Source organism: Spermophilus citellus (genome assembly GCF_964194105.1).
Source record: "Spermophilus citellus genome assembly, chromosome: 6".
Classification (NCBI taxonomy): Eukaryota; Metazoa; Chordata; class Mammalia; order Rodentia; family Sciuridae; genus Spermophilus; species Spermophilus citellus.
In genome coordinates this window covers 142,924,392-142,942,217 of record NC_138187.1, presented here as the reverse complement: position 1 = coordinate 142,942,217, position 17,826 = coordinate 142,924,392, and the positions used below count along the sequence as shown (strand labels likewise).

General features: G+C 36.4%; 1 protein-coding gene across 1 annotated transcript; it reads left to right on the top strand.

The window, feature by feature from the left end:
* Window positions 1–12,313: 12,313 nt before the first annotated feature.
* Window positions 12,314–16,362, top strand: RGS1 (regulator of G protein signaling 1; the record flags this gene model as incomplete). The annotated part of the gene is made up of 5 exons (XM_081299483.1): window positions 12,314–12,450; window positions 12,810–12,890; window positions 13,312–13,373; window positions 14,708–14,871; window positions 15,605–16,362. 5 exons carry the CDS (start codon window positions 12,314–12,316, stop codon window positions 15,788–15,790), a joined length of 630 nt encoding a protein of 209 aa, XP_081155609.1. The 3' UTR covers window positions 15,791–16,362.
* Between the last annotated feature and the right edge of the window lie 1,464 nt (window positions 16,363–17,826).

Genomic DNA, 17,826 nt, shown 5'->3' with positions numbered 1-17,826 from the left:
AATAAGGGTATATTTGAAAGTAATTAAGTGGCAAGGCTTTGGAAAGAATGAAGTGTGTCAGGCAATCTTGCTAAGTGATTTTCCTAGGGGGGAAAAAAAACTAACAAAGAACAAAGGAAATAAGTCACTATTGTTAACCAGGGCAATGTTTCATAATAACAAAAGCAAAATACTGGAATAATGTCATTAGAAGAGTTAACACAGTCATTGATTCCCTAATATTTAAAATGTATCTTCCTTTGCAAGATACTGTCTCAATGCTGACCTTTGAGCATCTTTGCTTTTCTGTTTATGTCACATGTTACGTAACAGAACATTCCATCATCGATCTTCTTACGACATGGCTCTCCATTATTTGGACTTGATAAGGAGGCACTTGTTTCAGTATTACCTGAATTTTATTTGCAAGTCCCGTTAAATCAAATCAGACACAACTTCCTTGTTGAAAGGATAGGGTGAAAATAAATTAAAATGAATCCAAAGTGGAGTAAGCATATTAGAAATAATATTCATCAAACATTTCTTTAGTGCTTTAAATAGGGACTTGGAAAATGATGCTATTAATGAAAACTTCATTGGTAAGATGAGGTTTTATAGAATCACATGAGGCCAGCACACTAACTCAATTTTTAAAAAAATATTCACATTCAATTTTCTATAAACTTTTGAATTATAGAAAGGAGATATGCAGTGTTGATAAGTCAGGGTTTTGAGAAAAAGAAACTAGATTCTTATCTTGCTCTGTTGTATTTACTGAGGTCATTAAAATTCACCAACTTGGAATTCAAGCTCCCGTTCGCCTGCTTCCCACAGACAAACAGCTGTGACTCAGCACTAATCCATCCGGCTGAAACAACTGGTCAGCCCTTCTCATCCTACGGAGGTAAATGCCTACCGAGCCTTCATAGGTAGTGGCCACGGGTTTGAAACGGGGCTTGGGAGAGACAGTAAGGGCCCACCCGTTGCATTGGTTGTCCGGCAAAGGGAAACGAACTGTCGCCATTTGCAAGAGATACCACCATGGCAGAGAACTGACGTCATCAGACTGCGGCGGAGGAGATAACTTCATTGAAACCTGCGGCTACAGGTGTGTAATTCCCTAGCCTTCCCTCTCCACACATCGGGGAAACCTTAAGGGCCCCTCCCAGCTCTCCCGTGAGCACGATAGCCAGACCCAGGGAATCAGAGGTGGCGCGGGACCCGCGGCGCGGAACTACCGCTCCCACCAGTGCTGACAGCTGTGGTCTCTTGCACCAGCTACCGAGGGAGTGGCTACCGGAGGGCAAGTAAAATATGCTGAGGATTCTCAGCCCCAAGCTCTACAAACTTAGGGTCTGAGGGAATGGCAAACTGGAAAAGTGTGCCCAGTCGTTCATGAAAACAGGGCTCCCGGGAGCAGCAGACCTGGCATGTAGCCAGTATTGTGGTGAGCGGCATCCGTGACAGGGGCCTGGCGAGAGGAAAAGTGGGAAGTGACTAGACACAAGAGGAGGCCCTAGGCACTCAGGATTGGAGACTTGCCCAGTCTGGGAGGAGCTGCTGCACAGTGATTGGTTCCCACGTATTGACAGGAGAAACTTGGCCTGGTGGGCACAGCACCACCTACTGGAAGAGAAGTTAAACTCTAAGACTGCATTTATTAGTTTTTTTTTTCTTTTTTTCTTTTCACTTTTTTTTGATTTGGGTTTTTCTTTCATTTTCATTTTTCTTATTGTTTTTTTTTTAATTTTTTTTTACAATTTTTTTTAATTTTTTTTCTTCTAATTTTAATTTTAATTTTAATTTTTTTAATTTTTTTTTAAATTTTTTTTCTTTTTTTATTTCCTATTTTTTTCTTCTTTTGTCTTTTCATTTCTTTTCAATTATCTTATCCCCCCTTCCTTGAATTCTACCTGCTTACTCTCATTCTCTTTAGTGACTTATTCCCTTCCCTTCTAATACCTTTCCTCCCAAGCATCAAATAAATTTATAGGAGTAAACAGTAACTCAGCAGTCAAACAGAACAAGAAGTAACATGAGCAGCTTCAAAAAGCAAGGAAGAAAAGGAGTACAAACAATGCAGGACAGCCTAAATATTCAGGAGGACCTAGAGTCATCAGAAAAATGGTCATATAAAGAACTCAAGGAACACCTTAGAAAGATGGAATGGAACCTTAAAGAGGATACAAGACAGCAAATTCAAGCAGCGAAAGAACACATTGAGAATGAATTACATAAACAGATAAAAGAAGAAGTTAAGCATCTTTATCAGGAGATAGAGATTATAAAAAATAATCAAACAATAATTCTAGAAATGAAGGAAAGAATAAACCAAATTGAAAACTCAATTGAGAGTATCACTAACAGAGTGGAGCAAGTAGAAGCCAGAACATCAGATAATGAAGACAAAATATATCATCTTGAAAACAGTCCAGCCAACTCAGAAAGGCTGGTAAAAAAATCACGAGAAAAACATCCAAGAGTTATGGGATAACATAAAAAAAAACAAACTTACGAGTCATCGGGATAGAAGAAGATACAGAGATTCAAACCAAGGGAATGAGTAACCTGCTGAATGAAATAATCACAGAAAACTTTCCAGAAATAAAAAAAGGAAACAGATATACAAATTCAAGATGCATACAGGACACCGAGCACACAAAATCACAGTAGACCAATGCCAAGACACATTGTTATGAAGATATCCAATATACAGAACAAAGAGAAAATATTAAAAGCTACAAGAGAAAGGAGACAGATTACATTCAGGGGTAAACCAATAAGGTTAACAACGGATTTTTCGTCACAGACACTGAAAGCAAGAAGGTCATGGAACAATGTATTTCAAAAACTGAAAGACAATGGATGCCAACCAAGAATTCTGTATCCAGCAAAATTAAGGTTCAGGTATGACAACGAAATAAAAATCTTTCATGATAAACAAAAGTTAAAAGAATTTGCAGCCAGAAAACCAGCATTGCAAAGCATTTTGAGCAAAACACTACACGAGGAAGAAATGAAAAACAATAACCAAAACCATCAGTGGGAAGCGCCTCAGTAAAGACAGAGGGCGAGGGGAAAGATAATCATGGAGAAACAAACTAAATTTTTTAATAAAAGGATAAATAATCAAACATGGATGGAAGTACAAACCATATATCAATAGTAACTCTGAATGTTAATGGCTTAAACTCTCCAATAAAGCGACATAGGCTGGTATCATGGATTAAAAAAACAAATCCAACAATATGCTGCCTCCAGGAGACACATCTGATTGGAAAAGACATACACAGGCTGAAGGTGAAAGGATGGGAAAAAATATACCATGCACACAGTCCTCGTAAGCAAGCAGGGGTGGCCATCCTCATATCGAATAAAATCGACTTCAAGACTAAGTTAATCAAAAGGGATAAAGAAGGACATTATATACTGTTAAAAGGAACCATTCACCAACAAGACATAACAATTATCAATATTTATGCACCAAATAATGGTGCCGCGACATTCATAAAGCAAATTCTCCTCAAGTTCAAGAATCAAATAGACCACAACACAATAATTATGGGTGACTTCAACACACCTCTCTCACCATTGGACAGATCCTCCAAACAAAAGTTGAATAAAGAAACTATAGAACTCAATACCACAATCAATAACCTAGACTTAACTGACATATATAGAATATATCAAACATCATCAAATGGATATACTTTTTTCTCAGCAGCACATGGAGCCTTCTCAAAAATAGACCATATATTATGCCATAGGGCAACCCTCAGTAAATATAAAGGGGTGGAGATAATACCATGCATTTTATCTGATCATAATGGAATGAAACTGGAAATCAATGATAAAAGAAGGAAGGAAAAATCCTACATCACATGGAAAATGAACAATATGTTACTGAATGATCAATGGGTTACAGAAGACATAAAGGAGGAAATCAAAAAATTCTTAGAGATAAATGAAAATACAGACACAACATATCGGAATCTATGGGACACAATGAAAGCAGTTTTAAGAGGAAAATCCATCACCTGGTGGTCATTCCTCAAAAAAAGAAAAAAACAACAAATAAATGAGCTCACACTTCATCTCAAAGCCCTAGAAAAGGAAGAGCAAAACAACAGCAAATGTAGCAGAAGGCAAGAAATAATTAAAATCAGAGCGGAAATCAATGAAATTGAAACAAAAGAAACTATTGAAAAAATTAACAAAACTAAAAGTTGGTTCTTCGAAAAAATAAATAAGATCGACAGACCTTTAGCCATGGTAACGAAGAGAAGAAGAGAGAGAACTCAAATTACTAACATACGGGATGAAAAAGGCAATATCACAACAGATGCTACAGAAATACAGAAGACAATTAGAAATTATTTTGAAAACCTATATTCCAATAAAACAGAAGATAGTGAAGACATCGATAAATTTCTTAAGTCATATGATTTGCCCAGACTGAGTCAGGAGGATACACACAATTTGAACAGACCAATATCAATGGATGAAATTGAAGAAGCCATCAAAAGACTACCAACTAAGAAAAGCCCTGGACCGGATGGGTATACAGCGGAGTTTTACAAAACCTTTAAAGAAGAATTAATACCAATACTTTTCAAGTTATTTCAGGAAATCGAAAAAGAGGGAGCTCTTCCAAATTCATTCTATGAGGCCAACATCACCCTGATTCCGAAACCAGACAAAGACACCTCAAAGAAAGAAAACTACAGACCAATATCTCTAATGAACCTAGATGCAAAAATCCTCAATAAAATTCTGGCGAATCGAATACAAAAACACATCAGAAAAATTGTGCACCATGATCAAGTAGGATTCATCCCTGGGATGCAAGAATGGTTCAATATACGGAAATCAATACATGTTATTCACCACATCAATAGACTTAAAGATAAGAACCATATGATCATCTCGATAGACGCAGAGAAAGCATTCGACAAAGTACAGCATCCCTTTATGTTCAAAACATTAGAAAAACTAGGGATAACAGGAACTTACCTTGACATTGTAAAAGCTATCTATGCTAAGCCTCAGGCTAGCATCATTCTGAATGGACAAAAGTTAAAGGCATTCCCTCTAAAATCTGGAACAAGACAGGGATGCCCTCTATCACCACTTCTATTCAATATAGTTCTTGAAACACTGGCCAGAGCAGTTAGACAGACGAAAGAAATTAAAGGCATAAAAATAGGAAAAGAAGAACTTAAATTATCACTATTTGCAGATGACATGATTCTATACCTAGAAGACCCAAAAGGGTCTACAAAGAAACTACTAGAACTAATAAATGAATTCAGCAAAGTGGCAGGATATAAAATCAACACGCATAAATCAAAGGCATTTCTGTATATCAGCGACAAAACTTCTGAAACGGAAATGAGGAAAAACACTCCATTCACAATATCCTCAAAAAAAATAAAATACTTGGGAATCAACCTAACAAAAGAGGTGAAAGATTTATACAATGAAAACTACAGAACCCTAAAGAGAGAAGTAGAAGAAGATCTTAGAAGATGGAAAAATATACCCTGTTCATGGATAGGCAGAACTAACATCATCAAAATGGCGATATTACCAAAAGTTCTCTATAGGTTTAATGCAATGCCAATCAAAATCCCAATGGCATTTCTTGTAGAAACAGATAAAGCAATCATGAAATTCATATGGAAAAATAAAAGACCCAGAATAGCAAAAGCAATTCTAAGCAGGAAGTGTGAATCAGGCGGTATAGCGATACCAGATTTCAAACTATATTATGACAAAAACAGCATGGTACTGGTACCAAAACAGGCGGGTGGACCAATGGTATAGAATAGAGGACACAGAGACTAATCCACAAAGTTACAACTATCTTATATTTGATAAAGGGGCTAAAAGCATGCAATGGAGGAAGGATACCATCTTCAACAAATGGTGTTGGGAAAACTGGAAATCCATATGCAACAAAATGAAACTGAATCCCTTTCTCTCGCCATGCACAAAAGTTAACTCAAAATGGATCAAGGAGCTTGATATCAAATCAGAGACTCTGCGTCTGATAGAAGAAAAAGTTGGCTATGATCTACATATTGTGGGGTCGGGCTCCAAATTCCTTAATAGGACACCCATAGCACAAGAGTTAATAACAAGAATCAACAAATGGGACTTCCTTAAACTGAAAAGTTTTTTCTCAGCAAGAGAAACAATAAGAGAGGTAAATAGGGAGCCTACATCATGGGAACAAATTTTTACTCCTCACACTTCAGATAGAGCCCTAATATCCAGAGTATACAAAGAACTCAAAAAATTAGACAATAAGATAACAAATAACCCGATCAACAAATGTGCCAAGGACCTGAACAGACACTTCTCAGAGGAGGATATACAATCAATCAACAAGTACATGAAAAAATGTTCACCATCTCTAGCAGTCAGAGAAATGCAAATCAAAACCACCCTAAGATACCATCTCACTCCAGTAAGATTGGCAGCCACTATGAAGTCAAACAACAAGAAGTGCTGGCGAGGATGTGGAGAAAAGGGTACACTTGTACATTGCTGGTGGGACTGCAAATTGGTGCGGCCAATTTGGGAAGCAGTTTGGAGATTCCTAGGAAAGCTGGGAATGGAACCACCATTTGACCCTGCTATTGCCCTTCTCAGACTATTCCCTGAAGACCTTAAAAGAGCATGCTACAGGGATACTACCACATTGATGTTCATAGCAACACAATTCACAATAGCTAGACTGTGGAACCAACCCAGATGCCCTTCAATAGATGAATGGATAAAAAAAAATGTGGCATCTATACACAATGGAGCACTATGCAGCAATAAAAAATGACAAAATCATAGAATGGACATGGATGGCACTAGAGCAGATTATGCTTAGTGAAGCTAGCCAATCCCTAAAAAACAAATACCAAATGTCTTCTTTGATATAATGAGAGCAACTATGAACAGAGCAGGGAGGAAGAGCAGGAAGAAAAGATTAACATTAAACAGAGACATGAGATGGGAGGGAAAGGGAGAGAAAAGGAAAATTGCATGGAAATGAAGGGAGACCCTCATTGCTATACAAAATTACATATAAGAGGTTGTGAGGGGAATGGGAAAATAAACAAGGAGAGAAATGAATTACAGTAGATGGGGTAGAGAGAGAAGATGGGAGGGGAGGGGAGGGGGGATAGTAGGGGATAGGAAAGGTAGCAGAATACAACAATTACTAATAGGGCATTATGTAAAATTTTGGATGTGTAACCCACGTGATTCTGCAATCTGCATTTGGGGTAAAATTGGGGGTTCATAATCCACTTGAATCTAATGTATGAAATATGATATGTCAAGAGCTTTGTAATGTTGTGAACAACCAATAAAAAAAAATACATGTATGTTCAAACAAAAAAATTCACCAACTTGCATATATCTGCTTTTATTAAAAGCCTATCAGCAGATTTCTTCATTTCGAAAATAAAATGGTGATCCAGACTAAAATATTTAACTTTTCACTCACAAATGATACAAAGTAGACATGAATGTTCCCACCAACCCTACACACAGAGAAAACTTCCAAACTCCCCTTTGTTGAAACTTAAAAAAAAAAAAACTCTATGAAGTTCAGCTGAAATCATGTAGGTAGAACTATAAACCTTGAAGACCCACCTAGGAGTCTACAGAAGTCAAAATTAAGACCCATGTGGTGATACAAGGTAGTGAACCAGGTAGTGAGGAACTATAAAAGACTCCAGTAGTTTAATTCTCTAATTACTGAATGATTATGCTAATCCAGCAGTCTTCCAGATCCCCTTTGAAAGTGTATTTACATAGGATCCACTCTTCCACAATTCTTAAACATGTATGAGCTGTCTAGTTGCTGAAGACCATCTCCCCATTGATACCTTTTTTATCCTTTGTACTTTCCAAGGAGTGATAAATGCAAATGCACAAGAGGCAAAGATACAGGCTGATTTTGTAGTAAATGCAGGAGCAATTTGCTTCCTTTATCATATTTCCAAAGTTAATCATTCCTGCATTCCTTCTTCTGAATATTTCTCTCTGATGCAACTTCTCCCTTTGATAATTCACCCTGCTCTCTGCCCTGCTATCCTTGAACCCCCCAGGACAGAGATTCATTCCCTCTATATTTGCAGAACTTCATGTCTGTTACATTGTAGGAATGCAATTACATTTGTTGAATCAAGGATACTATGCTTCAAAGGATCAAAATTTCTGCTCATATCACTGACATGTCCAGGAGATATATTTTTATCTTTAAGGGACAATCTCATAATGGTTTTCTTTGCCCCCCAATTCTTAATATCCACAACAAAAGTTTCAGAAATAATATAAAGATTCAACACCAGTGTGATCGATAGCAAGGCTGATAATGTCAATTGACAAAGCTCTTTCTACTAATATTCAAGAAACAAAATGTAAAATCAGTTCAGCAAAGATTTAAAATCTCCCTCCTTTTTCCCATCAAATTTGATAGCTACAATCTGAAGTGTTTTACTGAACCAGTCTCCAAGGTATTTTGAAATATAACACTAGGACTTTAAGGGCAGGGAATACTTCCATGTAATACTATAATGATGAATATATTCACTGTACATTTATCAAAGTCTATGGAATACATAACACCAAGAGTGAAGTCTGATGTAAACTATGATCTCTGTATGACATTGATGTGTCAGTGCAGGCTCATTGATTATAACAAACCACATTGATGAGAGATGGCATTGGTGGTGGAGTTTGGGGCATGGTAAAGGGTGGGAATAGATGGGAACTCTGCATTTTCTACTCAAGTTCACTGTAAATCGAAAGCTGTTTTTATAATAAGGTTATAAGATAAATAAGACTACATGAAGGATAAATCTTCTTAGGACTCCAACCTGATTACTGAAGCACAGTTTCACAGAATTTAAAAAAAAAAAAAGTGCAATTGTTTGCGAGACTCTTTGTTTCTTCTATTGGCTTTATTGAAATCCTCTACAACCTCAACCAAAGTTATTGATTAAATTTACCACCCCATAGCTTGTCTTTTCTTAATAAATTTCACAAAGAAGGATGATGGTGATACCACGGGAGACTGATAGGGAACCCTCAATGTCCTGCCATGGACTGCTCAGCCCTTGCTGATAGAACAGAATCAAATTTGCCTTGCTCAGGCACATACAGACCTTGCATGGACTTGCAAGTGGTCATTTAAAGAACATCTGTATTGCTGTACCACTGAGAAGGCTCCATCTGTCAATTGGGATAAAGGAATTTCAGAAGTTCCTCCACTCTCAGGGGTTTCTTTCTATATTTGAACTTGGAAGCAGGCTATTGGAATTGCTTACAAATGCTTGAGCCTGAAAGACTACATTATGGTAGCAAAACTTTGGGAGGTTTAAAGCAATTCTTTAATACATAAGAGGCAAATATTTATTCTGGTCTTAGACCAGAGTTTCCTAATGTGGTGTCAAGAGAACATTATTTTCTAAAAACTATTTTCCTTATTTAAAGAGGGTATGATTCTTTAAAAAGCCAGGAACCCAACATTTCCCAGGCTTATTTGGTTCCATAACCTTAGCTACTGCTGTTTTTTCTTATAATGCTTATTTTAACATCCAAAGGAACTATTCAGAAACAGACTTAGGAAACTGTCAGTACATTTGAATGATAATCATAGAGGAACATTAGAAATAACCTTTAAATAATTTTTATCTAACATAACTGACCCAAAATTATCTAGAGGAGTGAGAGGTTACCAGATCAACAGGAGCAATGCTGAAGATTTTAACAGGAAATCAAGTATGGAGTAAACCACAGGAAGTATACAAACCAGTTTTTATGCCAAAACGGGCCCTATACGTTCTGTTTGGGTCACTTCCAAAGTAACCATTTCATCACTTTCTTAATACATCTTGCTATCTTTCTAACCTCAAAGGATGCTGTTATATATAATGTATGCTCATGACTGTGTGTACGTAAATTTTATAATATTGCAAATGCATTTCCTTCTAATATTGCTTATTCTAATGATAGAATCAAGGCAGGAAAATGAATATACTCCTTTTTACCAGCTCTACCCAATGCCAACCGGAGCCTAAGCAAAAACTATTATCCAACAGAAGCCTCTCTCAGTAAAAACAAGATCCAAAAGAAAGTTTAAGTCAAACTGGGTTCTCTATAAATGAGCCAAAGACCTCTATGAATTCTACAGGAGCTTATATTACACTAACGTGTCTACTCTGAGAAGTGGATACTCTTCTAGTTCCTTGGACTTTTTTTTAGACTTTAATATCCACTAAAGGTTTATTAAAACGGGCTGTATCCAGAGATACTGCCAAAATTTGAAATGGAAGATCAACACATAAGAAGTACAATTTATCAATCTATGAAATGAACTCTTATTTTACCTTGAATGTTTTTTCCAGCTACTGTGTGATTCTTTAGTATATCTATATATTATGCCATATGAGTGTATCAATTATATTTTTATTTATAGATTTGTTTTAACTTTACTTTCTTCTTTTCCTAAGCAGAAATATGTAAACAGTCACAGTTCAATAGTTATATTGCTAATAAATATTAAAATGATGTATTCTTTTAAATCATCTTACACACCACCAGTAGAATGTTTAGCACACCCCTTGGAAAACTCCAACATGAAAACTTTCTGCCATGGAAATAAGAGATGAGAGTCCAAGAGGGACTAGATGAAGACAGCCTCTCATTTCTTCTTCCTAACAGATAAACAAAAATTATTTTCTTCACACTATTTCCTGGCAAGGGGAATCCCTTTTAAATATTGAAATCAGATGACTATCCAAAGGATTGAGGGGGATATAACTCTAAAGTTGATTTTAAATTTATACAATAAATACACCAAATGAATCATTTTGTGGGAATGTACAATTTTATTTTTTTATTATTAAATTATTTATTTATTCTTATTTGTTATATATGATGGCAGAATGCAATTCATTTCACATTGCACATACAGAGCACAATTTTTCCAGTCTCTGGTTATATACAGAGTATTTTCACACTATTTGTGTCTTCATACATGAATGTAGGTAATGATGTCTAGCTCACTCTACCATCATTCATTCTTACTCCCTTGCCCCCTTCTTTTCTCTCCCTCCCCTTTGCCCTATCTAAAGTTCCTCCATTCCTCCCATGCCCCTGCCTTTGCCATTATGAGTCAGCATCCTCAAATCAAAGAAAACATTCAGCCTTTGATTTTGGGGGATTGGCTTGCTTCACTTAGCATTATGTTCTCCAACTCCATCCATTTACCTGCAAATGCCATGATTTTATTCTCTTTTAATACTGAGTAATATTCCATTGTGTATATACCAAAGTTTCCCTATCCATTCATCTACTGAAGGGCACCTGGATGGTTCCACAATTTAGTTAATATGAATTGTGCTGCTATAAACATTCATGTGGCTATGTCCCTGTAGTATGCTGTTTTTAAGTCTTTGGGGTATAAACCAAGGAGTGGGATAACTGGGCCAAATGGTGGTTCCTTTCCAAGTTTTCCAAGGAATCTCCATATTGCTTTCCAGATTGGCTACACCAATTTGCAATCCCACAGCAAGGTATCAGTGTGCCTTTTTTCCCCACATCCTTGCCAACACTTATTGTTGTTTGTATTCTTGATAGTTGCCATTCTGACTGGAGTGAGATGAAATCTTTTAATATATTTTTAGTTATAGATGGACACAATACCTTTATTTTATTTATTTTTATGTAGTGCCTGGGATTGAATCCAGTGCCTCACGTATGCTAGGCAAGCACTCTACTTCTAAGCCACAACCCCAGAAATCTTAGAGTAGTTTTGATTTGCATTTCTCTAATTGCTAGAGATGTTGAACATTTTTTTATATATTTGTTGATGGATTGTATATCTTCTTCTGAGAAGTGTCTTTCAATTCCTTGTCCCATTTATTGATTGGATTGTTTTTGGTTTTTTTTTTTTTTTTTTTTTTTTTTTTTGGTGTTAAGGTTTTTGAGGGAATGCACAATTTTCAAGAGGAAACTAGCATCATCTCAAACCGAAGGCAGGGGCTGCTTTGGCCCTTTAGTGTATGTGTGTGTCTCTGAGTGTTTGGTTTTCTTTCTAATCAAGTGACCTGCTCTCATATGGTTAAGTTTCAACCACAAGACATCACTGTATGCTTTTTTTTTTTTCAACCTCACGTCACAACTCACCAAGGAAGGAGGAACTTGCAGTGTCTGTGGTAACATCACTTGATAAACAGCCTCCCTCGTGCAGCCAGAGCCTGTCTGCCTTCTCTATATAAAGCAGCAGAGACATTGGCGAGCAGACATTTGCTGAGAGAGGACCATGAGAGCAGCAGCCATCTCCACGCCAAGGCTGGACAAAATCCCAGGAATGTTCTTCTCTGCAAACCCAAAGGACTTGAAAGAAACTCGTCATTCACTTCTAGATGACAAAACGCAAAAAAGGAGGCCAAAGACATTGTAAGTTCCTCTAGTGTCTCGCTTAGACTATCTCTAATGACAGAGGGAGTGTGAATGAATGGAAGAGAATATGAGCATTTGGGTCAGCCAGACCAGAGCAACTAACTGCCTGTTGTGCTTTTTAAGTAAGATTCGTTTGTATTAAAAAGTAAATCGTTCTATGGCATTAAATTAGGTGAGAATTTTTTCAGACATGGACTCATAAAAATGAGCCCTATCTGAGTATAAAAAAATGTGCTATCAGTTACTTTTGTTATTGCCTTATTCCTTAGAGGCATTTAGACCATGTTTTGTTCATTTTACAAATAAAACGAATTCTAATGGAGAAATACCAAGTACTCACTTTCTGTCTTTTGTAGTGGAATGGACATGAAAGCATACCTGAGATCTATGATCCCACATTCGGAATCTGGAATGAAGTCTTCCAAGTCCAAAGACATGTATGTGCATTAATCCATTTTACTATCATTTACAAGATCAGTCTAGGGACCAGATTTCTATCCTAGTAAGAGATTAATACTACACATCATGGGTTTTGTTTCTCTTAGGTAATATGCCAAATAAGATTAGCCTACATTAGTACCAATGTAAATTAAATATTAACATGTCTGTGTATATACTTGCTTATTTATCTTTGTTCTGTCAGATTTTTATCTATTTTAATTTTTCAAACTTAATTGGCAGATTTTTTTTCATACTTATGGTAATTCTAAGAAATCCTTATAAGTCTAGGTTACTAAAATGTCTTGTAACTAGAATATTAGTTTGTGAAATTATCAGAGGGCAGCAGCCATTCTGATTACATTTGGGCTTACATAAAAACTATTTTACTAACATGCTTAATTTTTTTTTCTTCTGTAGACTTTCTGCTGATGAAGTTATACAGTGGTCTCAATCTCTAGAAAAACTTCTTGCCAACCAAAGTAAGTGTACATTAATCATTGAATGCTTCTTAATTCAGCTCAATACCCTAATAGATTGAAAGGCTTCATTAAAATAGCATAATATGCAAAAAGTTGTAGTCTGACATTTCTATAAACATTGATAACTTCAGCATAGTAGGCCTCTTTGTGATATGCTGACTTAACACTTAATTCTACAACAGTGTTTTAGACAAACCTGCCAAGGCAATTAGGCATTTTCACTGATGATTATAGGAAAAAAAAATTAAAATTACACTGGGGTTCATGAAGTTTAAAGTTTTAAAAGTAAACCATGTATCTTAATATGTGAATTCTGATTTTGAAAGTTGCCTAAAGAATCTATTTTTACAGTTGGATATAAAGAGGATTCATTCATACAGTTAGTATTTTACCATTCATACATTCATTAATTCTCTCATTCATCCCACATTTATGTGACAGGCATTTTAGAAGCAAAGGTATTCAAAAGCAAAGACATAGTCCCTTTCTACCTTGAAGGTTGTTGAAAAACATGAATAATTGCATTTTATAGATTATATGATGCATGTTCTAACATAGAAAATGTAAAAGGATGTTTAAACACAAAGAGTCTTGCAGAGATTTTCTGACCAAAGAAGGGAAGGAATGAAATCATATTCCCTTCTTCTTATTATGGGTATTAGAGTTCTACTGGAATGAGAAGGTGAAGAGGTATAGACATGCAGCTTGTTGTCTATCTAAAGAGTAAACTTATCCTCTTCTCCCCAGAAACACCCTAAAGAGCCTTGTTTGGGGATGAAGTAGTTCAACCTAGCTCATCAATATTATTATCAGACATAGTATACAACTCAGCTAAACAAATAAATGGCACAGAATTAGCCCATATAAGTCTCAGTAATTGCAGCAAATGTAATTAGTATATCAGATGCATAGGTGATATATAGGTCTGCCATTATCTAACATGAACTGGATTTGGAAATTATTAACATGATGTTAATGCCCTTTGCAATTCTTGTTTGCTTCCTTGAAATGCTCTACATTCTGGCTAAGATGTTGGTCTTCATAAGAAAAGACATTGTTTTAAAATCGGCAGAGCCAAATTCTTGATTTAAATACAAAAGGAAGCAAAGCATACCAAGCAGCTATGTGATTGAGAACAAGTTTGGTTCCAGTTCCTCTTCTATAAATAAAGGGATCTCTAGGGCCTTTCCTCCTTTACAAACTGTGACCTGGCTGTTCCAGGTCTTATTTTATTGAGAGAGAATGCAGTGGCTATTTTTCTTACAGATTTCTTCAAGTTATTCACTTATTGGCTCAATTAATTTAATTATCTCAATTGTTCCCTTTGTTTTTAGCTGGTCAAGATGTCTTTGGAAATTTTCTTAAGTCTGAGTTCAGTGAGGAGAATATTGAGTTCTGGCTGGCTTGTGAAGACTACAAGAAAACAGAGTCTGATCTTTTGCATTGCAAGGCCGAGAAGATATATAAAGCATTTGTGCATTCAGATGCAGCTAAACAAGTGAGTATTAACTCCATTATCATCAGCTTATGTGTAAAAGAATTAAGTCAACATGAAACTTCAAACATAAAAGATGAAATCCTTTTTGAGTATCATGGTTTTACTTCTGCATATTTAGGCATATTCATATAGTTCAGTGCAACTACAAAATAATTCTCTAGATTTGGGAAGATTTCAGTGCAGAGAATGAAAGATTGACTTTGCAAACTATTGAACATGATGGACGGGTAGAGAAAGGAGCACAGGTACTAGGGCCAGAACCACACATCAGGGGATCCTTAATGAGCTATCCAGGGCAAGGATGAAATGCAGATTCCTATAATGCATGCAACTGCAGCAGCTAAAATACGTCCTGTCACTAGTAGTGCTCCTCTTCCTGTAAAACGTTCTTGGTCCCAACAGGAAGTAGATGCACAAGAAGTCCTCTCACCTAGTAAATCTCAAGTGTCCACATCACTGTTCTTTGATATGTGAACCACCTTTCGTAGATATTTACATTTCTCATGGCTGCCTCTTTTGTAACTTGAAACAGATACTTTTCTTGTGATATTTCTTTTTATCTCCTCCATACCTCACATAGAGCTGGCTTAGAGTAGTCAAACAAGAGATTTGAAATGAGTTAAATGAGGACATAAGACTGTTTTCTTGAGGTGTTTCAAAAATTACAATAGGTGCATCATAAAATCACCATAAATATGACATGCACATGAATTAATGAAGTTCTCTTTTTTAGATCAATATTGACTTTCGTACTCGAGAATCTACAGCCAAGAAGATTAAAGCACCAACTCACACATGTTTTGATGAAGCTCAAAAAATCATATATACCCTTATGGAAAAGGACTCTTATCCCAGGTTCCTGAAATCAAATATTTACTTAAATCTTCTGAATGACCTTCAGGCTAACAGCCTAAAGTGACTGATTCCTAACTGAAGGGAATTGAAAGATGGTATCAAGGACGGAAGGAACGAGCCAGTGTGGCTGTCTGGGTAGACAACTTGGCTTGTTTGGGGTGACCTGACAGGCTCAGGGGAGGAACAAGTGACACAGGATGGATTACCATGGAAGTCATCCAGATTCAGGGCTGAAAAAACAACAGTAAGACTAAAATTGAGAGACTGTAGAAGAAAAGAGAGACTATGGTACTGTCTATGGTACTGTCATAAAATACAGAAGACCCTCTGTATTAGAAAACCCTTCACACTGAAATGGTCAGGTAACTCTGGTGACAGAAACTGTGAATAAAATTTATGGGACTGATTACAATACGCTGTAAGCTTCAAGGTCAACTGACACGCTATGTATTATTACATATAGATTGTATTAAGCTGCTGAAATCTCCTTAACTTGGACTCCTGTTTCAGAAATCACTGTTATTATTGAGAAATGTTTTTAAATGTTGTTTTGTTTGAGTGTATTTGACTTGGAAGTGATAAAGAGAACACTGTATTTAACTTAAGCTATTGCTCTTAAAACGAAGTCAGAATATATTTGTAAATTAAGTTATCACAGTGTCAATAATAAATTTGAGTTTTGTATTAAAAGTTTATGCAAAAAAAAAGTCTTTTTACATTTTATTGCTATTTTTGAAACCGGCGTTTGTTTCTTTGATTTAAAAAAAAAATCAAGTAAAGGTTTTAAACGTTTCAATATCTAAAAACTGCTACCCAGTTAATGCTATATATTCTGTACTAAGTTGGACAGAACTCATCAGTTTTCTTCCTGCTCCCTGCTATCCCCATGCATAAAAATATAACAAGTGTGATCTCATGCAAACTTCCAACTGATGAGAAATTGATGAAGTCTTTAAAAAAGAGGAAAAAGCTATCTCACAAAGTCGTTCAATTAACAATTGATATTTTATTGTGATTTAAAGTTGATAAACCTCAATTGTATTGCCTCATTTAATGTTCATGAAAACTGAGATTCAAAAACATTAAGTCAGCTAAATTTGGAATCTAGTAACTCTCAAAATTACCTAGAATGTTAAAATATATGTACACCACTATCTGGGGGCCCCATCCCAGATTGACTGAATCAGAATTTCTGAGGGGCAGAGTATGGGAATCTATGGTTACAAGGAAACTCCAGCAAATTTTGAAGGTGGTTGGATAATCCAGACTGGGAACCTGGGGACTGAGGAGCAGTCACAGTGCCAGGGTTGTTCACAACTCCTCCCACCACAGAACCTATGCTCTCTCTACTATGCAACACTGCCACCCACTGACCAGAATACATTTCCCAAATCCTGAACTCTGTAACAGTCTCAAGTGTCACCTGAGGAGTAAAATAATATCCCATGTGAAGGAATCACCTACAGAAAGCAGAAAAATAATCAGTATGACCCATAATCTTGCATAACTTGTGCAGCGGTGTCTTCACAATCCATCATCCACACACCAGATTCTCACTACAAGCTTGCTTAGTCATCAGGCAACAGCAATGGCAAGAAACTATATATATCAGGTTTTAAAAACATTACTCTTGCTTGAGTTTTCATCAGAGAAAGTCCAAATTAGTTCTAACTTACCCTTTTTATTGCAGGTTTTAGCAGGTCATATTGTAACAGAAAGGGAGTCCAGTTTAATCATCTTCTTTAGGGATCCCTTTACTGATTGACAGATTGGTGGTACAATCTTCCTATACCCCTGTCTGTGGGTGGCACATCAGTTGCTCATTTTTATTCACCCTACCCTAGAACAGGCCCTCTTGTCTTGCCGATTCTCATGACTTGGTCTGTTTCCAGTCACTTCTAATTCATCTTCTAAACATCTGCATGCGCCATCTTCTAAAATACAGAGTTGTCCAACCAGGTCCCATGACATATAAAATAAAGCTCAAATGTCTCCTTTTGTAATTTAAAACCCTCCCAATGTGACCTTCACAGTATACCTCCCACTCCCTTCCAGACATCCTTCCTTCCTTAACATCACACTGGATTATGCACCTTTTTT